The sequence below is a fragment of the Acomys russatus genome, chromosome 19 (genome assembly GCF_903995435.1).
Source record: "Acomys russatus chromosome 19, mAcoRus1.1, whole genome shotgun sequence".
NCBI lineage: Eukaryota > Metazoa > Chordata > Mammalia > Rodentia > Muridae > Acomys > Acomys russatus.
The window spans coordinates 38,749,570-38,774,751 of NC_067155.1; the positions used below are offsets into that span (position 1 = coordinate 38,749,570).

The 25,182-nt window shown below is 42.8% G+C and overlaps 1 protein-coding gene and 3 pseudogenes across 1 annotated transcript; all 4 read right to left on the minus strand.

Annotated features, from left to right (window-relative positions):
* Positions 1-3,568: 3,568 nt before the first annotated feature.
* Positions 3,569-4,507, minus strand: LOC127202539 (olfactory receptor 2AE1-like). The gene has a single exon (XM_051161184.1). It carries the CDS (start codon positions 4,505-4,507, stop codon positions 3,569-3,571), a length of 939 nt encoding a protein of 312 aa, XP_051017141.1.
* A 3,355-nt stretch (positions 4,508-7,862) lies between these two features.
* Positions 7,863-10,551, minus strand: LOC127203346 (olfactory receptor 2AE1-like; annotated as a pseudogene).
* Positions 10,552-17,937: 7,386 nt separating this feature from the next.
* On the minus strand, positions 17,938-18,873 carry LOC127202542 (olfactory receptor 2AE1-like; annotated as a pseudogene).
* A 3,356-nt stretch (positions 18,874-22,229) lies between these two features.
* LOC127203347 (olfactory receptor 2AE1-like) lies at positions 22,230-24,931 on the minus strand (annotated as a pseudogene).
* Positions 24,932-25,182: the final 251 nt, after the last annotated feature.

Below are 25,182 nucleotides of genomic sequence, written 5' to 3' on the forward strand. Positions count from 1 at the left end.
TGGTGGTGCAAGCCCTCCATACCAGCACTCAGAAGCTAGAGGCTGGCAGATCTCTGTGAGTTCAAGGCCATCATGGCCTATGGAGCAAGTCCAGGTCAGCCACGGCTAGGTACACACAGAAAACCTGCCTCAAAAAAAAAACCAAAGAAAGAAAAGAAAAGGAGAGAGAGAGAGGGAGAGAGAGAGAGAACATACCCAAACTTGTGGAGGAAATTCTAAGAGGCAACAAGTTCATTGCACTACCTACATCAAAACAACAGAGAGCTTTTGAATCAAAAACTCAATGACACACTTTGAAGCTCTTGAGAAACAATAAAAATTAATACCAAAAATTTATGGATTAGAAGCAATAAACTCAGGCCAGAAATTAGTAAAATAAAAAAAGCAGTACAGTGAAAACTGTAAAAGTCTATATACCACCAAAGTGTAAAACCCAAAAGAAAGAAAAGAAATTTTCTAATCTAAATAGAATTATGTCACTCCGCCCAGCCATTTCTCTCCCAAAATCCCCCAGACACCTCTCTTGAAATTCCCTGCTATAGGGCTGGAGAGATGGCTCAGAGGTTAAGAGCACCACCTGATCTTCCAAAGGTCCTGAGTTCAATTCCCAGCAACCACATTGTGGCTCACAACCATCTAGAATGAGATCTGATGCCCTCTTCTAATGCATGTGGGTGTACATGCAGAGGGAAAACTGTATATATAATAATAAATAAATCTTTAAAAAAAAAAAAAGGAACAGTCATAGGGGAGGGGAATAATGGGAAAATGGTGGGGGGGGAGGAATGGGAGGATACAAGGGATGGGATAAACACTGAGATGTAACAAGAATAAATTAATAAAAAAAAGAAAAAATAAATAAATAAATAAATAAATAAATAAATAAATTCCCTGCTATGACCCCACTCTCAAGTTGATAGTACTTTCTTAAACACTTAGTTACATGTATTAAACTTGGTATGAACAATATTTAGTACTGTACAGAAATGATATTGAGGTTTGAAATGAGCAGGCTATTGACATTTTTATAACCTCTTTATTTGGATTTTTCAAGTTAATCTCTTTAATTTTTATAAATTTAATAAACTGATTCAGATTACATCCTATTTATTATCCCATCCCTTGTAGTCTCCCATTCTCCCTCTTTCCCACTTTCACCCTATTCCCCTCCCCAATATCTGTGACTGAGGGCGACCTCCTCCCCCTCTATATGATCATAGGCTTTCAAGTCTCATCTTGGTAGCCTGCTATTCTTCCTCTGAGGGCTTCTGTGTCTCCCCATGAAAGGGATGTGGTCAGATATGGGGCACCAGAGTTCGTGTGAGAGTCATTCCCTGCTCTAGACTCAACTGTGGAGAATGCCGTGTCTATTACCTAGATCTGAGTAGGGATTGGATGTTTACTGCATGTATTGTCCTTGGTTAGTGCAGTAGTTTGAGCAGAACCCCTGGGCCCAGATCTGCACGTCATAATGTTTTGCTTGTCGGTTTCTAGGACCCTCTGGTTCCTTCTATTTCCCCAATAGAATGTCCCCAATAGAGTCCCAATAGAATGTCCTCTCATCTATCCCAATTTCCTGGTAAATGAGGTCTTTCATAGGACATGCCCCTTGGGCTAGTCTCTATATATAAGTGTGTATATACCATTTGAGTCTTTCTGCTTCTGGGTTAACTCACTCATTGTGATCATTTCTACTTCCATCCATTTCTTCACAAATTTTGGGATTTCTTCTTTTTAATAGCTGGGTGTATTCCATAGTGTAAATGTACCATGGTTTCTTTACCCATTCTTCTACTGAGGGACACTTAGGCTGTTTCCATGTTCTGACTATTATGAATAAGGCTGCTATGAACATGGTTGAGCATATGTCCTTGTTGTGTGCTGGAGCATCTTCTAGGTATATTCCAAGGAGTGTAATGTTATATTTTTAACATACAGAAATCAATAAATACAACCTACTGAATCAATTATTGCTGGTTGTTCATACATAGTTTCAAGGCAGAACACTCTGAGCTGGATAACTAGTAATGGGGATCATTATTGACCCACCATGATTGGCATCACCCCAGAAATTCAGAGATAGTACAACATACAAAAACATAATCCACCACATAAACATCCTAGATACAAAAAAGCCACGTGATCATCTCATTAGACGGAGAAAAGTCCAACATACATTAATAAAATCAAACCCACAAGAAACTAGGGTTACAAGGAATATATGTCAGCATATGAAAGACCATTTAGGGGCTGGAGAGATGGCTTGGTGTTTGAGAGCGCTGGCTGCTCTTCCAAAGAACCTGTGTTAAAATCCCTGCACCCACATGGTAGCTCACTACTGTTTTGTAATTCCAGCTCCAGGGACTTGCCACCCTCACACAGACATACATGGAGGCAGAACACTGATGTAAATTTAAAAAGAAAGACCATTTACAGCAAGCCAACAGTCAAAATCATTCTAAACAGAAAGAAACTTGAATCAATTCCATTAAAATCAGCACCAAGGCAGGGACCTAGAGAGGTGAGTCAACAGTTAAGAGCACTGCTGTTCTTCCAGAAGACCCAGGTTCAATTCCCAGCACTACATGAGAGCTCAAGTGTCTGTAACTCCAGTTCCAGAGGATGCAGCAACCTCACACAAACATACATGCAGGCAAAACATCAGTGCCAAAAAACTCAGGAACACGGCAAGGATGTCCACTCCTGCCATGCTTCTTCCAGACAGTGCTTGAAGCCTTCTCTAGAGCCCATCATGGTGTATCCTAATTCTTTAGGAATCCCATTAGCCTTTAGATGTCTTCTTGGCAGTTGACTCGGTTAGTTTTGTTTGGGTTGGTTAATTTTGAGACTGGAACTCACTCTGTAAATGTTGATGAATATAAACTTCTGATCTCCATGAGTTCTGAGATCTACTACAAGGCCCAATTCCACTCACTGCTGGAGAGGTAAGCCAGGATTTCATGAATGTTCGGCAAAAACTCTGCCTACTGAGCTGCATTCCCTATCCCTCCTTTCAAATTTTTTTTTATTAGGTTTGGGTTTGTTCTGACTTTATCCTTAGTCGTTGAAGAGCTTCATCATATGTACCCAAGGTGTATGTGTTAGAAAATAAAGAGCAAAATCTAAGATTCTGAAGTCAATGGAAGTTAAAAACTTACTTGAGAAAACCCAAGGGCTCATACCACCTAGGAAGTGAGAGAATTTTTCTAACAAGATATGAAATTTACTGAGTTAAGAGAGGGTGAAATGGGGACTGTGTGTGTGGACAGATGGTTGAATTTCCTCTTCGAGAAAAGAGAATGGTTCTTCGCTTTTTAGTCACTATTCAAAGCTTTGGAATGTTTTGTAGAATACGCTGTGCCAATCTGAGAACCAGAAGTTCCAGTTAAGGTTCTAAGATGGCGGCAGTTGTTCTATCAGTTTGGATAATGGAATTCCTATTAGAATACTAGAATTACACATTACCCGTGTTATTGGTGCACTAATCAAAAAGTGTCAAGATTTTGCTCATATCAGTTCAGGGCGATCCTACTCAAATGTATATTCTGGAACACTAAAATTGCAGTTACTAGGTGAGAAGGTCTCTCCTCAACAGTTTCTTCAGAGCCTTGGCAACATCCTTATTGCGGAGAGTGTAAATCAAGGGATTCAGAGTGGGAGTAACGATGTGCTGTAGAAAAACGGAACCAACTTTGTCCTGCAATGGGGTACGCTGGGACCTAGGTCTCATATAGGAGAAGATGCACGCACCAAACCAAAGGGAAACCACCATGAGGTGAGAGCTGCATGTGGCAAAGGCATTCTTCTTACTCCCAACTGAACGCATCTGAATGACGCTGTGGAGAATGAATCCATAGGATGTAGAGACAAGAATGATGGGGAGGAGGAGAAGTGTCACGCCGCTGATGTACGCTATGTTCTCATACGCAGTGATGTCCCCACACACCAGCTTCACAACAGCTGGATATTCACAGTAGAAGTGGTGGATGACCCTTGACCCACAGAAACCATAGCTCATCAAAATGGCCGTGTGAATTAGGGAGTTCACAGATGCACCCAACCATGACATGACAGCCATCATCACTCCCACTCTTCTGCTCATGAGCACAGTGTAGTGTAAGGGGCGGCAGATGGCAACATAGCGGTCATAGGACATGAGGGCCAGGAGGACACACTCTGCGCCACCCAGAGACAGATACAGGAAGTGCTGTGTGGCACAGCCCACAAAGGAGATGGACTTCTTGCCAGACAGGTAGTTGGTAGCCATCTTGGGGACAGTTGTAAAGACGTGCATCAGATCCATGAGGGACAGCTGACTGAGCAGGAAGTACATTGGGGTGTGCAGACGGGAGTCATAGCAGATGAGGAGGATGGTGAGGCTGTTGCCACTCACTGAGGTAAGGAAGACCAGCATGGTGAAGAGGAAAAGACAATGGTGGTTGAAGGAGTCATCGAAGAGCCCTTGAAGGATGAAGTCTCCCAGAGAGGTCTGGTTCCACCTCCACATGCTCTCTTCCTCACCTCCTGTGGGAACAGAGATAAGACAGAAGGGTGATGCAAGAAACACAACTTCACAATAAGAACTTCCTATGCAGGAAAAAATGTAAAGTTTTTACCTTTCTTTTGCACTTTTAAAAAATATTGTATAAATGCATTTGGCATATACTGGATCAGATGTAGACATTTTAGTACAAATATATATCTATTATAATTTTTCAAGATACATTGTCCACACATAAGGAAATGTCGGGAGGGAAAGTTGGTATTTCTGCACCATTCTTTTCTTAAAAGATTAGCCAGTTTTGGTCCTACATGGGACAGTCATATAAGTCACTGAATTTCATATTGATCAAGTACAGTTTGAAGCAATGGTTCTCAATCTTCCTATTAGTGAGACCCTTTAATATAGTTCCTCATGTCGTGGCAACTCCAAACCACTAAAATTTTTGTTGCTACTTCATAAATGCAATTTAGCTACTGCTGTGAATCGTAATGCAAATATTTTTGGTCATAACCCACAAATTGAGAGATGATGGTTTAAAGAAACACATGACTTCTAATCTGAAACATAGCAAAGCATCTATGTCTGTACTCCAGAAAATGAGCCAGAGATATATCCAGCATATATTTGTGCCCATAAAATTGTGAATCATGACCAAGAGAAACTAGGATTGTAGCCTTCTTCAGCCCAAGCTTCCCTATCTATGCTTATCCAGTCTTCACCTCTCTCCCCTCTGTCTCCCTCCCTTCCTCCCCCTCTCTTTCATAGCAATTTCCTCCTAAGTGAAATGCTTCCTCCATGAAGGAGAGAAGAGGCTCCTGAAACTTAGGTACTAAACAAATTTCACACATCTAGAAAAGCTGAAACTTCCAAGAATCTTAAGGGTCCCTTCCCAAGGGTGTGTAAACAGTAAACACCTGCTAGGACAGAAGACTCTGACCACCCAAGTTGCTAAGAGGAGACTCTCCAACGCTGGGGCAGCCTGCAGGTCATGCAGAGAGCATCAGAGCACTGTAGATCGCATGAATCTTCACCGGTGTTGGGATAAGCTTTTCTGATGTGCTGCTACTCTTCAGTTCATCCTGCTCCTGCAAGTAGCCGCTCTCCCAGACTCCGATAAACTCATTGTCTCACCAAATTGAACTTTGGTATAATCATTTCATTCATCTGTCATGGATTCTAGGGAGACTAGACTCTGTGAGTGTGTGTCATGTGTTCCTGGGGAAAATTCTCACTGACAGTTAATAATTATCTCCTAAGATCATCATACCTTGCAGATGGTTTATGTTTCAAGCAAAGAACTCAGAACTAAATTCATTATTCAAAGTGTGATTTAACCAACAAATTGTGGCACCTGACAAAGGCAGCTCAACATCTCAACTTAGCTATCACTATACAATGATTTCTCTGTCTCACCCTATGAGGATTAACACATGAACATTAAGTTCAGAATGTGGTTGCTGGTAAAAGAACCCTCTTCCAAGTTTGACAATCTGATTTTAATACCCAGGTTCCAAGTGATGGAAGAAAAAGAAAACAAACTCCTACAAGTTGTCCTCTGACCCACATACACTTAACGTTGATGGGCCAAGCACACACATATATACATACATACATACATACACACATACATACATACACACATATATACATACACACATACATACATCCATACATACATGCATATATACATACATACATACACACATATATACACACAACAAATTTTAGAGACGTGGACTAACTTCTCCTATGCTACCTCTAACTATTTCCTAATTCCGTGAGCAGCTGAGCTACCTACACACATACATACTTATCCATACACTTCTCACTCTCATTTCTCATTCATGTCCATCCCGTGGGTCTCAGTGGACACCCACACAGAACACATCATTTTCTGCTTCCTTTGTGTATTTAATTCCTAAATATTTCCAAACATTCTTCTTCTGCCCTTCAAAGACATTTTTCTCTGCCTTCTCAGGAAGCTGTCCACCTGTGTTGCCTCCATAACACCCCGCGACACATGAGAAAGCTGACAGGGGCCAAGTTACCTATAAGGGTTTCCAGGACACCACAAGCCCAATATGATCATCATACCTGGAAATTCCTCAGCAGAGACCTGGGCTCAGAACAAACATATGTGTGCAATGAAGCCAGCAGGAGAGTCCACCATGACACACACAGACACAAGTACACCACACACACACACACAAACACACACACACACACACACACACATGCTACTCTTTCCTCCAAACAAGCTTTCCTGAGGTTCACATCACACTTCCATCTCCAACCCTGGAGACAGTCACTAACAAGTGGAGTTTCAATAATTACCCCAATAGCAAGCATCACAGGAAAAGCAGAACATATGGCTCTGAATCACTTCCCACAGCCAGCTTTCCCACCTCTGGATCCTTCAAGAAAACAGCACAACAATCTCACTCAGATCTATATCCTTGTCAGCTTTTGGCAGGGTTGAATGAGCAACAAGGTTTCTTCCACCCATGGGCGTAGGGCAATGCAGTCATGCAGAATGTTCCCTCTGACTCTAAGCCTCCATTGCAGAACTTTCTGTCCCAGCTCAAGAGCTGGGCAACAGTAATTTTTATGGATGTGACAGAGTTTCCATCACCACATTCCCAAAGCCAGGGAAAAATAGGATTTGGATTTCCCTGATGTTTTATATATCTAAAAGTCCCCTCTTAGAGCTAACCTCGCATCCTTCTATTATGAAGGTTTAATTCAGTATATCTAGTCAAGAAGTCCGTTTCTGACTGTACAAGTTTTTCCTAACTGTAGCTAAAGACACCAGAATGGACATGGTCTGGCATGAGCCAGCCATGAGGGAAGAAGAGCATCTTCTATTAGAAATGAAACTGCACCAAGTGCAGAGGGCCTACGATGACAGCTGATCTTAGCCAAAAAAGCTGAATTGACAACATGGGGACTTTCCCACAAAGGACACATCCTTGATCTCTTCTGGAGCACTTATCCACAGACACCAACTATTATTTGCTGTTCACTGTGAGCGATGAATTCCCTAAGACTTGATTTACCTGGAGATTGTTTGTAGGGTCAAAGGAATAAGGTATCTGGAATAGTTTGCCCTGGGGACAATGTAGGAATGTTCTCACTTAGGGATCCAATTAATCATAATGAACAGGTGCTGGAGTTATGTGTTCTGTTTGGAATAAAGATATCTCTTGCATCTTTCCATCCAAGCATCTTGACAAAGTCTGAGCGAACATCTAATAAAGAGGGTTTCCCTAGAGTGCAAAGAAGCAAACAGCACATTGATGTCTATATTGCAAGACTCAAGAGAATCAATCAGTCACTGTGCCTGCAAGTCTCAGCACTGTCAGATACTGCTCGAGTCTAAGCCATCATCCTGTGTGAGAAAAGAAGCTTTGGCTGTAACTAAGTCCACCAGATAACCTCACGTTTCCCCATCCCAAGAGGTATAAACTCCATAGATAGGGTAGATTGGAAATCAGTCTACCACAGGCTTTTAACACTAACTCTCCAGAGAATTCACCAGTGACGCAACGCCACACTCTCCATAGATGACAGTACCCTGACCACTGTACCCTCCACAACCCCTATTATAGCTACTTAAACTTCTTTGAAGGACATTTTATGATCAAGAGAAAGCAAGTGGGCCTATAAGAAGAAGAAGTATGTCCTAAGTCCAAGCACAGGGGAGGAATGAAGGCAAGAAGACATCTGCAAATTGCTAGCAAGCCAGCCCATGTCAATTAGTGGGCTTTAGGTTCCATGAAATGTACTGTCTCAATAATATTAAGTGTCCACTAAGAATGTAACACTTATATAATTCCTGATTGTGTCATGGCTCTTTTTGCTATAGGTAGTCTATGGTATATATGTGTAATAAGATATATATATATATCGTGTGTTTAATAAAAAATATTAAGTGTCAAGGGTCAAATAACATCTTCTGTAAGTCAGACACTCATGTTCACAAAGGTAAACACGTATACACAAATAAAGACTGTCCTGGAGGCTGTCTGCCAACCCCAAACTGTGGCAAAGTGTTCATGTGCTCCCTGACTTATGTTTTACTGTTTTCAGGGTGCAAAAATAGCTCACTCAAAAATAGGCCACTTCTCATGATGGAAGCTGGCTATACCACTCTGAAATATGGCGCACAGTGAATTTGATTTCTGCTGCAGTGCAAGCCTGTCACCCAGGAAAAGTGACTCACACACCAATCTCCACACTGGATTTGAGGCTTGTAAAAACCATACATTGCTCCTGTGTGTAAACCTGCCATTCTTTTGATACCAAGGGTGCCTGGCTCATCTTGTGGGTGTAGGCGTGTGTGCATGTGTGTGTGTGCGTGTGTGTGTTTGTGTGTGTGTGAATGTGCACATATACATGTGTTACCCATGTATGTCTACAGATGTGGAGTCCAGAGGTGGTAGCCAGCTTCTTCCCCAGTGGAACTCCATCTTGTTTGCTGTAGACAGTTTCTCAATGAACCTAGAGCTTACTGATATAAATGGAATGGCTGTCCAGGAAACTTCCAAGATCATACTGTCTCCTCATTTCCTACCTGCGGCTGGGGCGATACTTTATGACTATGCCCAACTTTTGACGTACGTGCTGTAACTTAGTCTGTAGAGTGCTTGCCTAGCATGCATGGAGCCCTGAGGTCAAACGGCATCACACATACCAAGGGGGATGTCACACGCTTATAATCCCAAGTGGAGAAAGCAAGTGTCTCTTTTACCCCAGATGAATGCATAAGAAAGATGCTGTGGAGAATGAATCCATAAGCTCCAGAGATGAGAATGATGGAGAGGAGAAGAACATGCAACACTGCTGATGTACACTGTGTTCTCATACACAGTGATGTTCCCACACACCCACTTCACAACAGCTAGAAGTTCACAGTAGAAGTGGTGGATGATCTCCATCCACAGAAATGGACGTTCATCAAGATGGCCGTGTGGATTAGGGAGTTCACAGATGCACCCAACCATGACATGACAGCCATCATCACTCCCACTCTTGTGCTCATGAGCACAGTGTAGTGTAAGGGGGCAGATGGCAACATAGTGGTCATAGGACATGTGGTCCAGGAGGACACACTCTGCGCTGCCCAGAATAGAGAGAGGAAGGTCTGTGTGGCACAGCCCACAAAGGATATGGACTTCTGGCCAGACAGGTAGTTGGAAGCCATCTTGGGGATGGTTGTGACGACGTTCATCAGATCCATGAGGGACAGCTGACTGAACACGAAATACATTGGTGTGTGCAGATGGGAGTCAGAGCAGATGAGGAGGCTAGTGAGGCTGTTGCCACTCACTGTGGTAAGGAAGACCAGCATGGTGAAGAAAAGACAATGTTGGTTGAAGGAGTCATCAAAGAGTACTTGAAGGATGAAGTCTTCCAGAGAGGTCAGGTTTCACCTCCATGTGTTTACCTGAGGGTTACAAATAGGGATAAGAATTTATTCAGAAAAGGTCCTCAGGTAGGAAGAGAGACAAAAGTCAGATGAAGAAAAACATCTGCAGTAGAGATTTATAGAGTTGGACATGGACGAAAGAAGAGGTGGAAGTCTGTGAGTATTAACCGAATCAAAAGATTATGTGTAGATATCTTGACTGGATGGACCAATTGATACATTTGAGGAAAGTGGATTTCATTTTTTCTTTCTTTTATTTATCCTCTCTCTCTCTCTCTCTCTCTCTCTCTCTCTCTCTCTCTCTCTCTCTCTCTCTCTCTCTCTGTGTGTGTGTGTGTGTGTGTGTGTGTCTGTGTGTGTGTGTGTGTGTGAGAGAGAGAGAGAAAGAGAGACAGAGACAGAGAGAGACAGAGAGACAGAGAGAGACAGAGAGACAGAGAGAGACCCACTATATAGTCACAACTCTCCTGAAACTTATTATGTAGACCAGGCTGGTCTGGAATTCATAGAAATCTGCCTGACTTTGCCTCAGAAGGGAGGGATTAATGGCCTGGGACACCACACCTACCTGAAGCAGGATCCTGATTGCAAAGGCAGTGCCATGCCCACAAGACAACATTTGCATCACTTTCCTTTATCTTCTGGATCTTACACACAACACCTGTCCTTTCTTACTTGATAACGCCAAAAGAACAAGTGCTATGAATTTTCCTTTTAGCAGTGAGCACTAATCTATCACTCATTCTCAGCCCTTAGCAGTCAGGAGTCTCTATATACATGGCCACTCCCTGAAGAAAATATCTTTATTAAGGTGAAGAGTAGCATCTCTCTATGGATATAAGCGTATATTTAGAAGGTAGTTTAGCTCCAGATTCTCTTTTTTTTTTTTTTATTCTATTTTTTTAATTTATTTTTCAGTGCATTGGTATTTTGCCTGTATGCATGTCTGTATGAGAGTGTCAGATCCTGGAACTGGAGTTACAGACAGTTGTGAGTTGCCATGTGGGGCTGGGAATTGAACCTGTGTCCTCTGGAAGGACACTCAGTGCTCTTAACTACTGAGTCATCTCTCCAGATCCCAGAAATTCTGTTTTTAATTTATGTCTTTCCATCTTTCCTACCCAGTTTCTTTAATACAAGAAACATTGGATAAGGGAACGACAAGCTGAGTATGGTAGTGCAAACCTTTAATGTCAATACTCTGGATGCAGAGGCAGCCAGATCTCCAGGGATGTGGTTTGTAAACCTTGATAAAGGGCAAGCTCCTTACTGTCTTTTTAAAGCAAAAATCATTATCAGAAAGGCATGTACAATGAGGTGGGAGGGCAGTCTGATCTGGACTGGTCAGTACAAGGTGGACTCATTATTTTTAACAAAGTAGGAATTGGCAGGATGTGATAAGAACGAAGGAGTCAGCAATGTGCAGAGTCAGAAAATTGCAATCTATCTTGGGTGGGAACTTATGTCTGTCCTCGACTACTAAGTGGTCCTTCTGCTTTCCCTGAACTGAAGGCCTGTGTGTATTAGGATGTAGGAGGGGAAAGCCTAACATGGAGACTGGGTTGTTAGTCTATTCAGTTTGCTACTAGGGCCTATGAGCCTCCCAGGCACAGAGTTTAGACTAAGGTCAAGTTATTAGGCATACATTCCTTGTTCACAGAATGAGGAGGCCCATGAAAGAACTCAGCTGAAATCTATAATATGTATGCAGAAGACCTGGTGCAGACCCACGTAGTAAACATAAACAACCACTGAGCAGCGTTTCCGACAATATATCCTGATTACGGTTTCCCCTTCCTCCACTGGCCAGTTCTCTCCCACCTCCCGATCCACTCCTTTTCCTCTCTTTTATTTAGCCTAGTGGAAAAAAACCACCAACAGGTGTAAGAGATAACATCCAAACATGACAAGATAAAGTGAAAGCCATCACCTTGAGGCTGAACAAGATAAGCTGTTCTCTCTAGGAGATCTCAAAGTGCTGCGATGAATGCCAGCCAAAACTTTCCCAAGTCTCCAAAGGCCCTGCCTCCAGTGTTGAGATCATTTATAGATCTCCTCCCAGAGTTTGGTCAAGGGATCTTATCAGCTGGAAACAATTAAACTACTGCATGAGGTGGTTTGTCTTCTAGTGGATTAACCTCACCTGTTCTCACAAGACTGTTCTGATCCCACCCTTGAGATCATAACAAAAACAAGTTTATCTCTTCTTCACAGCAGCCATAGAGACTGAAGATGACAACCTCTAATTAGACAAATCTCCTAGTAGAGGAGGGAAACACCAACTCCCTCACAAAATCTTTGACTCAAAATTCACCCTGCCTGCAAGCAGAGATAAATATAGACAGGTCTAGAAGAGATTGAGGGAAGATTTAACCAATGCCTGGTCCAACCAGAGACCTACCACATGGGAGAGAAACAACCCCTGACATTGTTAATGATAGTCTGCTATGCTTGCAGACAGGAGTCAATCAGAGCTGTCCTCTGAGAGGTTCTACCCAGCTGTGCCTCCAACAGATGCTGAGACTCACAGCCAAACCTTGGGCAATGTGTAGGGAACCTTGCAGAAAAGGGCGGGGGCGGAGAAAAGAACCTGGAGGTGACAGAAGCCTCACAGGAAGACCAACTGAGCCAACTAAGCAGGGCCCTGACGGACCTGCTGAGACTGAAGCACCAAGAAAGGACCTAGCATGGACTGGACATAGGCCCCCTACAAAGATGTAGGTGAAGGCCAGCTCAGGCCTCACCTGCGTCCCCTAGGAAGGAAAGTGGGGGTTCTCTCTGGCCTGGACTCTCTTGACAGTTTTTCATTCACTTCTGCCTGACAGGACTTCCCTGGCAGGCCAGAGGGGAAGAGGGCATGTTCGGTTCTGATATTACTTGATGAGCCAGGGAGGATTGGAAGGGGGGCTCCCCTTTTCTGAGGAATAGGGGAGAGGGAAGTGGCAGAAGGAGGAATGGTGGCACTGAGAGGTGAGGAGGGATGGGGATAACACCAGGATGTAAAGTGAATAAATAAATAAGTAAATAAACAAATAAATAAATAAACCTTTAAAAAGGGGAAACCCTCAAGTACCAGCACAAACTGCTGAGAATATGGAGAAGGAGAACACTCTTCCGCTGCTGGTGGGAGTGTAAATTTGTATAACCACTTTGTAAAGTGATCTGGTGCCTTCTCAGAAAATTGGGAACAGCTCTACCTCCAGACCCAGCAATGCCACTCTTGGATATATATCCAAAAGACACTCCACCATACAACAAGGACATTTGCTCAACTATGGTCATAGAAGCATTATTTGTAGTAGCCAGAATCTGGAAACAACCTAGACGTCCCTCAACCAAAGTATGGATAAAGAAACTGTGGTACATCTATACAATGGAATACAAAGGACATCATGAAATAGATGGAGCTGGAAAAGGTCATCCTGAGTGAGTTAACCCAGACCAGTAGGACACACATGGTATAGACTCACTTAGAAGTGCATGTTAGGCACACAGTAGAGGATAACCACACTACAATCCACAGACCTGAAGAAGCTAAGTATCAAGGAAGACCTTAGGGAGGATGCTTACTTCTCATTCAGAAGGACAAAGAGAATAAACACTGGAATCCATTGGAGAGAGGAAACAGGACTGGAGCCTACCATAGAAGTCTTCTGAAAGACTCCACCCAGCAAGGGATAGAATCAGAAGCTGAGTCTCAAAGCAAACTTTGTGCAGAGCACAGGGAGGCATATGGAAGAGTTGAGGGGCAGAAAGAAGGAGCCAGAGACGGCAGGAGCTCCACAGAAGACCAACAGTATCAACAAATCTAGGCCTGGAGTGGGGTGTGGAAACTGATGCACCAAACCAGGACCATGCAAGGAGAGCACCTAGGACCCCAACTCAGATGTAGCTGATAGACAACTCAGTGTTCATATTGGCTCCGACTAAGGAAGCAGGGCATGCCCCTGCCATGGACACTGTTGCCTACACTTTGATCACTTCCCCGTGGTCAGGTGCCTAATATGCCACAGAGGAAGAGGATGCAGGCAGTCCTGATGAGACTTGATAAGCTGGGGTCAGTTGGTAGGGTGAGAAGGGCTCCTCCTCTCTCAGGACCAGAATAGAGGAACTGGGGGAGGAAGGAAGAGGGAAGAGGGAGGGAGGGTGGTGCCAGGAGCAGATGAGGGGGGGCTGCAAGTGGAATGCAAAGCGAATAAAATTTTTAACTAAGAAAAAAGAAGGAAGCCGGGCGTGGTGGCGCACACCTTTAATCCCAGCACTCGGGAGGCAGAGGCAGGCGGATCGCTGTGAGTTCAAGGCCAGCCTGGTCTACAAAGCGAGTCCAGGACAGCCAAGGCTACACAGAGAAACCCTGTCTCAAAAAAAAAAAAAGAAAAAAAGAAGGCAATTTAAAGCTTTCAAAAAATTGAATGAAAGTGAAAATACATCCAGGCATGGTGGTGCAAGCCCTCCATACCAGCACTCAGAAGCTAGAGGCTGGCAGATCTCTGTGAGTTCAAGGCCATCATGGCCTATGGAGCAAGTCCAGGTCAGCCACGGCTAGGTACACACAGAAAACCTGCCTCAAAAAAAAAACCAAAGAAAAGAAAAGAAAAGGAGAGAGAGAGAGGGAGAGAGAGAGAGAACATACCCAAACTTGTGGAGGAAATTCTAAGAGGCAACAAGTTCATTGCACTACCTACATCAAAACAACAGAGAGCTTTTGAATCAAAAACTCAATGACACACTTTGAAGCTCTTGAGAAACAATAAAAATTAATACCAAAAATTTATGGATTAGAAGCAATAAACTCAGGCCAGAAATTAGTAAAATAAAAAAAGCAGTACAGTGAAAACTGTAAAAGTCTATATACCACCAAAGTGTAAAACCCAAAAGAAAGAAAAGAAATTTTCTAATCTAAATAGAATTATGTCACTCCGCCCAGCCATTTCTCTCCCAAAATCCCCCAGACACCTCTCTTGAAATTCCCTGCTATAGGGCTGGAGAGATGGCTCAGAGGTTAAGAGCACCACCTGATCTTCCAAAGGTCCTGAGTTCAATTCCCAGCAACCACATTGTGGCTCACAACCATCTAGAATGAGATCTGATGCCCTCTTCTAATGCATGTGGGTGTACATGCAGAGGGAAAACTGTATATATAATAATAAATAAATCTTTAAAAAAAAAAAAAGGAACAGTCATAGGGGAGGGGAATAATGGGAAAATGGTGGGGGGGGAGGAATGGGAGGATACAAGGGATGGGATAAACACTGAGATGTAACAAGAATAAATTAATAAAAAAAAGAAAAATAAATAAATAATAAATAAATAAATAAATAAATTCCCTGCTATGACCCCACTCTCAAGTTGATAGTACTTTCTTAAACACTTAGTTACATGTATTAAACTTGGTATGAACAATATTTAGTACTGTACAGAAATGATATTGAGGTTTGAAAATGAGCAGGCTATTGACATTTTTATAACCTCTTTATTTGGATTTTTCAAGTTAATCTCTTTAATTTTTATAAATTTAATAAACTGATTCAGATTACATCCTATTTATTATCCCATCCCTTGTAGTCTCCCATTCTCCCTCTTTCCCACTTTCACCCTATTCCCCTCCCAATATCTGTGACTGAGGGCGACCTCCTCCCCCTCTATATGATCATAGGCTTTCAAGTCTCATCTTGGTAGCCTGCTATTCTTCCTCTGAGGGCTTCTGTGTCTCCCCATGAAAGGGATGTGGTCAGATATGGGGCACCAGAGTTCGTGTGAGAGTCATTCCCTGCTCTAGACTCAACTGTGGAGAATGCCGTGTCTATTACCTAGATCTGAGTAGGGATTGGATGTTTACTGCATGTATTGTCCTTGGTTAGTGCAGTAGTTTGAGCAGAACCCCTGGGCCCAGATCTGCACGTCATAATGTTTTGCTTGTCGGTTTCTAGGACCCTCTGGTTCCTTCTATTTCCCCAATAGAATGTCCCCAATAGAGTCCCAATAGAATGTCCTCTCATCTATCCCAATTTCCTGGTAAATGAGGTCTTTCATAGGACATGCCCCTTGGGCTAGTCTCTATATATAAGTGTGTATATACCATTTGAGTCTTTCTGCTTCTGGGTTAACTCACTCATTGTGATCATTTCTACTTCCATCCATTTCTTCACAAATTTTGGGATTTCTTCTTTTTAATAGCTGGGTGTATTCCATAGTGTAAATGTACCATGGTTTCTTTACCCATTCTTCTACTGAGGGACACTTAGGCTGTTTCCATGTTCTGACTATTATGAATAAGGCTGCTATGAACATGGTTGAGCATATGTCCTTGTTGTGTGCTGGAGCATCTTCTAGGTATATTCCAAGGAGTGTAATGTTATATTTTTAACATACAGAAATCAATAAATACAACCTACTGAATCAATTATTGCTGGTTGTTCATACATAGTTTCAAGGCAGAACACTCTGAGCTGGATAACTAGTAATGGGGATCATTATTGACCCACCATGATTGGCATCACCCCAGAAATTCAGAGATAGTACAACATACAAAAACATAATCCACCACATAAACATCCTAGATACAAAAAAGCCACGTGATCATCTCATTAGACGGAGAAAAGTCCAACATACATTAATAAAATCAAACCCACAAGAAACTAGGGTTACAAGGAATATATGTCAGCATATGAAAGACCATTTAGGGGCTGGAGAGATGGCTTGGTGTTTGAGAGCGCTGGCTGCTCTTCCAAAGAACCTGTGTTAAAATCCCTGCACCCACATGGTAGCTCACTACTGTTTTGTAATTCCAGCTCCAGGGACTTGCCACCCTCACACAGACATACATGGAGGCAGAACACTGATGTAAATTTAAAAAGAAAGACCATTTACAGCAAGCCAACAGTCAAAATCATTCTAAACAGAAAGAAACTTGAATCAATTCCATTAAAATCAGCACCAAGGCAGGGACCTAGAGAGGTGAGTCAACAGTTAAGAGCACTGCTGTTCTTCCAGAAGACCCAGGTTCAATTCCCAGCACTTACATGAGAGCTCAAAGTGTCTGTAACTCCAGTTCCAGAGGATGCAGCAACCTCACACAAACATACATGCAGGCAAAACATCAGTGCCAAAAAACTCAGGAACACGGCAAGGATGTCCACTCCTGCCATGCTTCTTCCAGACAGTGCTTGAAGCCTTCTCTAGAGCCCATCATGGTGTATCCTAATTCTTTAGGAATCCCATTAGCCTTTAGATGTCTTCTTGGCAGTTGACTCGGTTAGTTTTGTTTGGGTTGGTTAATTTTGAGACTGGAACTCACTCTGTAAATGTTGATGAATATAAACTTCTGATCTCCATGAGTTCTGAGATCTACTACAAGGCCCAATTCCACTCACTGCTGGAGAGGTAAGCCAGGATTTCATGAATGTTCGGCAAAAACTCTGCCTACTGAGCTGCATTCCCTATCCCTCCTTTCAAATTTTTTTTATTAGGTTTGGGTTTTGTTCTGACTTTATCCTTAGTCGTTGAAGAGCTTCATCATATGTACCCAAGGTGTATGTGTTAGAAAATAAAGAGCAAAATCTAAGATTCTGAAGTCAATGGAAGTTAAAAACTTACTTGAGAAAACCCAAGGGCTCATACCACCTAGGAAGTGAGAGAATTTTCTAACAAGATATGAAATTTACTGAGTTAAGAGAGGGTGAAATGGGGACTGTGTGTGTGGACAGATGGTTGAATTTCCTCTTCGAGAAAAGAGAATGGTTCTTCGCTTTTTAGTCACTATTCAAAGCTTTGGAATGTTTTGTAGAATACGCTGTGCCAATCTGAGAACCAGAAGTTCCAGTTAAGGTTCTAAGATGGCGGCAGTTGTTCTATCAGTTTGGATAATGGAATTCCTATTAGAATACTAGAATTACACATTACCCGTGTTATTGGTGCACTAATCAAAAAGTGTCAAGATTTTGCTCATATCAGTTCAGGGCGATCCTACTCAAATGTATATTCTGGAACACTAAAATTGCAGTTACTAGGTGAGAAGGTCTCTCCTCAACAGTTTCTTCAGAGCCTTGGCAACATCCTTATTGCGGAGAGTGTAAATCAAGGGATTCAGAGTGGGAGTAACGATGCTGTAGAAAACGGAACCAACTTTGTCCTGCAATGGGGTACGCTGGGACCTAGGTCTCATATAGGAGAAGATGCACGCACCAAACCAAAGGGAAACCACCATGAGGTGAGAGCTGCATGTGGCAAAGGCATTCTTCTTACTCCCAACTGAACGCATCTGAATGACGCTGTGGAGAATGAATCCATAGGATGTAGAGACAAGAATGATGGGGAGGAGGAGAAGTGTCACGCCGCTGATGTACGCTATGTTCTCATACGCAGTGATGTCCCCACACACCAGCTTCACAACAGCTGGATATTCACAGTAGAAGTGGTGGATGACCCTTGACCCACAGAAACCATAGCTCATCAAAATGGCCGTGTGAATTAGGGAGTTCACAGATGCACCCAACCATGACATGACAGCCATCATCACTCCCACTCTTCTGCTCATGAGCACAGTGTAGTGTAAGGGGCGGCAGATGGCAACATAGCGGTCATAGGACATGAGGGCCAGGAGGACACACTCTGCGCCACCCAGAGACAGATACAGGAAGTGCTGTGTGGCACAGCCCACAAAGGAGATGGACTTCTTGCCAGACAGGTAGTTGGTAGCCATCTTGGGGACAGTTTGTAAAGACGTGCATCAGATCCATGAGGGACAGCTGACTGAGCAGGAAGTACATTGGGGTGTGCAGACGGGAGTCATAGCAGATGAGGAGGATGGTGAGGCTGTTGCCACTCACTGAGGTAAGGAAGACCAGCATGGTGAAGAGGAAAAGACAATGGTGGTTGAAGGAGTCATCGAAGAGCCTTGAAGGATGAAGTCTCCCAGAGAGGTCTGGTTCCACCTCCACATGCTCTCTTCCTCACCTCCTGTGGAACAGAGATAAGACAGAAGGGTGATGCAAGAAACACAACTTCACAATAAGAACTTCCTATGCAGGAAAAAATGTAAAGTTTTTACCTTTCTTTTGCACTTTTAAAAAATATTGTATAAATGCATTTGGCATATACTGGATCAGATGTAGACATTTTAGTACAAATATATATCTATTATAATTTTTCAAGATACATTGTCCACACATAAGGAAATGTCGGGAGGGAAAGTTGGTATTTCTGCACCATTCTTTTCTTAAAAGATTAGCCAGTTTTGGTCCTACATGGGACAGTCATATAAGTCACTGAATTTCATATTGATCAAGTACAGTTTGAAGCAATGGTTCTCAATCTTCCTATTAGTGAGACCCTTTAATATAGTTCCTCATGTCGTGGCAACTCCAAACCACTAAAATTTTTGTTGCTACTTCATAAATGCAATTTAGCTACTGCTGTGAATCGTAATGCAAATATTTTTGGTCATAACCCACAAATTGAGAGATGATGGTTTAAAGAAACACATGACTTCTAATCTGAAACATAGCAAAGCATCTATGTCTGTACTCCAGAAAATGAGCCAGAGATATATCCAGCATATATTTGTGCCCATAAAATTGTGAATCATGACCAAGAGAAACTAGGATTGTAGCCTTTCTTCAGCCAAGCTTCCCTATCTATGCTTTATCCAGTCTTCACCTCTCTCTCCCCTCTGTCTCCCTCCCTTCCTCCCCCTCTCTTTCATAGCAATTTCCTCCTAAGTGAAATGCTTCCTCCATGAAGGAGAGAAGAGGCTCCTGAAACTTAGGTACTAAACAAATTTCACACATCTAGAAAAGCTGAAACTTCCAAGAATCTTAAGGGTCCCTTCCCAAGGGTGTGTAAACAGTAAACACCTGCTAGGACAGAAGACTCTGACCACCCAAGTTGCTAAGAGGAGACTCTCCAACGCTGGGGCAGCCTGCAGGTCATGCAGAGAGCATCAGAGCACTGTAGATCGCATGAATCTTCACCGGTGTTGGGATAAGCTTTTCTGATGTGCTGCTACTCTTCAGTTCATCCTGCTCCTGCAAGTAGCCGCTCTCCCAGACTCCGATAAACTCATTGTCTCACCAAATTGAACTTTGGTATAATCATTTCATTCATCTGTCATGGATTCTAGGGAGACTAGACTCTGTGAGTGTGTGTCATGTGTTCCTGGGGAAAATTCTCACTGACAGTTAATAATTATCTCCTAAGATCATCATACCTTGCAGATGGTTTATGTTTTCAAGCAAAGAACTCAGAACTAAATTCATTATTCAAAGTGTGATTTAACCAACAAATTGTGGCACCCTGACAAAGGCAGCTCAACATCTCAACTTTAGCTATCACTATACAATGATTTCTCTGTCTCACCCTATGAGGATTAACACATGAACATTAAGTTCAGAATGTGGTTTGCTGGTAAAAGAACCCTCTTCCAAGTTTGACAATCTGATTTTAATACCCAGGTTCCAAGTGATGGAAGAAAAGAAACAAACTCCTACAAGTTGTCCTCTGACCCACATACACTTAACGTTGATGGGCCAAGCACACACATATATACATACATACATACATACACACATACATACATACACACATATATACATACACACATACATACATACATACATACATGCATATATACATACATACATACACACATATATACACACAACAAATTTTAGAGACGTGGACTAACTTCTCCTATGCTACCTCTAACTATTTCCTAATTCCGTGAGCAGCTGAGCTACCTACACACATACATACTTATCCATACACTTCTCACTCTCATTTCTCATTCATGTCCATCCCGTGGTCTCAGTGGACACCCACACAGAACACATCATTTTCTGCTTCCTTTGTGTATTTAATTCCTAAATATTTCCAAACATTCTTCTTCTGGCCCTTCAAAGACATTTTTCTCTGCCTTCTCAGGAAGCTGTCCACCTGTGTTGCCTCAATAACACCCCGCGACACATGAGAAAGCTGACAGGGGCCAAGTTACCTATAAGGGTTTCCAGGACACCACAAGCCCAATATGATCATCATACCTGGAAATTCCTCAGCAGAGACCTGGGCTCAGAACAAACATATGTGTGCAATGAAGCCAGCAGGAGAGTCCACCATGACACACACAGACACAAGTACACACACACACACACACACACACACACACACACACACACACACATGCTACTCTTTCCTCCAAACAAGCTTTTCCTGAGGTTCACATCACACTTCCATCTCCAACCCTGGAGACAGTCACTAACAAGTGGAGTTTCAATAATTACCCCAATAGCAGCATCACAGGAAAAGCAGAACATATGGCTCTGCATCACTTCCCACAGCCAGCTTTCACACTCTGGATCCTTCAAGAAAACAGCACAACAATCTCACTCAGATCTATATCCTTGTCAGCTTTTGGCAGGGTTGAATGAGCAACAAGGTTTCTTCCACCCATGGGCGTAGGGCAATGCAGTCATGCAGAATGTTCCCTCTGACTCTAAGCCTCCATTGCAGAACTTTCTGTCCCAGCTCAAGAGCTGGGCAACAGTAATTTTTATGGATGTGACAGAGTTTCCATCACCACATTCCCAAAGCCAGGGAAAAATAGGATTTGGATTTCCCTGATGTTTTATATATCTAAAAGTCCCCTCTTAGAGCTAACCTCGCATCCTTCTATTATGAAGGTTTAATTCAGTATATCTAGTCAAGAAGTCCGTTTCTGACTGTACAAGTTTTTCCTAACTGTAGCTAAAGACACCAGAATGGACATGGTCTGGCATGAGCCAGCCATGAGGGAAGAAGAGCATCTTCTATTAGAAATGAAACTGCACCAAGTGCAGAGGGCCTACGATGACAGCTGATCTTAGCCAAAAAAGCTGAATTGACAACATGGGGACTTTCCCACAAAGGACACATCCTTGATCTCTTCTGGGAGCACTTATCACAGACACCAACTATTATTTGCTGTTCACTGTGAGCGATGAATTCCCTAAGACTTGATTTACCTGGAGATTGTTTGTAGGGTCAAAGGAATAAGGTATCTGGAAATAGTTTGCCCTGGGGACAATGTAGGAATGTTCTCACTAGGGATCAATTAATCATAATGAACAGGTGCTGGAGTTATGTGTTCTGTTTGGAATAAAGATATCTCTTGCATCTTTCCATCCAAGCATCTTGACAAAGTCTGAGCGAACATCTAATAAAGAGGGTTTCCCTAGAGTGCAAAGAAGCAAACAGCACATTGATGTCTATATTGCAAGACTCAAGAGAATCAATCAGTCACTGTGCCTGCAAGTCTCAGCACTGTCAGATACTGCTCGAGTCTAAGCCATCATCCTGTGTGAGAAAAGAAGCTTTGGCTGTAACTAAGTCCACCAGATAACCTCACGTTTCCCCATCCCAAGAGGTATAAACTCCATAGATAGGGTAGATTGGAAATCAGTCTACCACAGGCTTTTAACACTAACTCTCCAGAGAATTCACCAGTGACGCAACGCCACACTCTCCATAGATGACAGTACCCTGACCACTGTACCCTCCACAACCCTATATTATAGCTACTTAAACTTCTTTGAAGGACATTTTATGATCAAGAGAAAGCAAGTGGGCCTAATGGAAGAAGAAGTATGTCCTAAGTCCAAGCACAGGGGAGGAATGAAGGCAAGAAGACATCTGCAAATTGCTAGCAAGCCAGCCCATGTCAATTAGTGGGCTTTAGGTTCCATGAAATGTACTGTCTCAATAATATTAAGTGTCCACTAAGAATGTAACACTTATATAATTCCTGATTGTGTCATGGCTCTTTTTGCTATAGGTAGTCTATGGTATATATGTGTAATAAGATATATATATATATCGTGTGTTTAATAAAAAATATTAAGTGTCAAGGGTCAAATAACATCTTCTGTAAGTCAGACACTCATGTTCACAAAGGTAAACACGTATACACAAATAAAGACTGGTCCTGGAGGCTGTCTGCCAACCCCCAAACTGTGGCAAAGTGTTCATGTGCTCCCTGACTTATGTTTTACCTGTTTTCAGGGTGCAAAAATAGCTCAGACTCAAAAATAGGCCACTTCTCATGATGGAAGCTGGCTATACCACTCTGAAATATGGCGCACAGTGAATTTGATTTCTGCTGCAGTGCAAGCCTGTCACCCAGGAAAAGTGACTCACACACCAATCTCCACACTGGATTTGAGGCTTGTAAAAACCATACATTGCTCCTGTGTGTAAACCTGCCATTCTTTTGATACCAAGGGTGCCTGGCTCATCTTGTGGGTGTAGGCGTGTGTGCATGTGTGTGTGTGCGTGTGTGTGTTTGTGTGTGTGTGAATGTGCACATATACATGTGTTACCCATGTATGTCTACAGATGTGGAGTCCAGAGGTGGTAGCCAGCTTCTTCCCCAGTGGAACTCCATCTTGTTTGCTGTAGACAGTTTCTCAATGAACCTAGAGCTTACTGATATAAATGGAATGGCTGTCCAGGAAACTTCCAAGATCATACTGTCTCCTCATTTCCTACCTGCGGCTGGGGCGATACTTTATGACTATGCCCAACTTTTGACGTACGTGCTGTAACTTAGTCTGTAGAGTGCTTGCCTAGCATGCATGGAGCCCTGAGGTCAAACGGCATCACACATACCAAGGGGGATGTCACACGCTTATAATCCCAAGTGGAGAAAGCAAGTGTCTCTTTTACCCCAGATGAATGCATAAGAAAGATGCTGTGGAGAATGAATCCATAAGCTCCAGAGATGAGAATGATGGAGAGGAGAAGACATGCAACACTGCTGATGTACACTGTGTTCTCATACACAGTGATGTTCCCACACACCCACTTCACAACAGCTAGAAGTTCACAGTAGAAGTGGTGGATGACTCTCCATCCACAGAAATGGACGTTCATCAAGATGGCCGTGTGGATTAGGGAGTTCACAGATGCACCCAACCATGACATGACAGCCATCATCACTCCCACTCTTGTGCTCATGAGCACAGTGTAGTGTAAGGGGAGGCAGATGGCAACATAGTGGTCATAGGACATGTGGTCCAGGAGGACACACTCTGCGCTGCCCAGAGATAGAGAGAGGAAGGTCTGTGTGGCACAGCCCACAAAGGATATGGACTTCTGGCCAGACAGGTAGTTGGAAGCCATCTTGGGGATGGTTGTGACGACGTTCATCAGATCCATGAGGGACAGCTGACTGAACACGAAATACATTGGTGTGTGCAGATGGGAGTCAGAGCAGATGAGGAGGCTAGTGAGGCTGTTGCCACTCACTGTGGTAAGGAAGACCAGCATGGTGAAGAAAAGACAATGTTGGTTGAAGGAGTCATCAAAGAGTACTTGAAGGATGAAGTCTTCCAGAGAGGTCAGGTTTCACCTCCATGTGTTTACCTGAGGGTTACAAATAGGGATAAGAATTTATTCAGAAAAGGTCCTCAGGTAGGAAGAGAGACAAAAGTCAGATGAAGAAAAACATCTGCAGTAGAGATTTATAGAGTTGGACATGGACGAAAGAAGAGGTGGAAGTCTGTGAGTATTAACCGAATCAAAAGATTATGTGTAGATATCTTGACTGGATGGACCAATTGATACATTTGAGGAAAGTGGATTTCATTTTTTCTTTCTTTTATTTATCCTCTCTCTCTCTCTCTCTCTCTCTCTCTCTCTCTCTCTCTCTCTCTCTCTCTCTCTCTCTGTGTGTGTGTGTGTGTGTGTGTGTGTCTGTGTGTCTGTGTGTGTGTGTGTGTGAGAGAGAGAGAGAAAGAGAGACAGAGACAGAGAGAGACAGAGAGACAGAGAGAGACAGAGAGACAGAGAGAGACCCACTATATAGTCACAACTCTCCTGAAACTTATTATGTAGACCAGGCTGGTCTGGAATTCATAGAAATCTGCCTGACTTTGCCTCAGAAGGGAGGGATTAATGGCCTGGGACACCACACCTACCTGAAGCAGGATCCTGATTGCAAAGGCAGTGCCATGCCCACAAGACAACATTTGCATCACTTTCCTTTATCTTCTGGATCTTACACACAACACCTGTCCTTTCTTACTTGATAACGCCAAAAGAACAAGTGCTATGAATTTTCCTTTTAGCAGTGAGCACTAATCTATCACTCATTCTCAGCCCCTTAGCAGTCAGGAGTCTCTATATACATGGCCACTCCCTGAAGAAAATATCTTTTATTAAGGTGAAGAGTAGCATCTCTCTATGGATATAAGCGTAGATATTTAGAAGGTAGTTTAGC

What these genes read in the sequence shown, in the direction of transcription:
- LOC127202539 (XM_051161184.1), bottom strand. Translation starts at nt 4,507, where the DNA reads ATGTGGAGGTGGAACCAGACCTCTCTGGGAGACTTCATCCTTCAAGGG.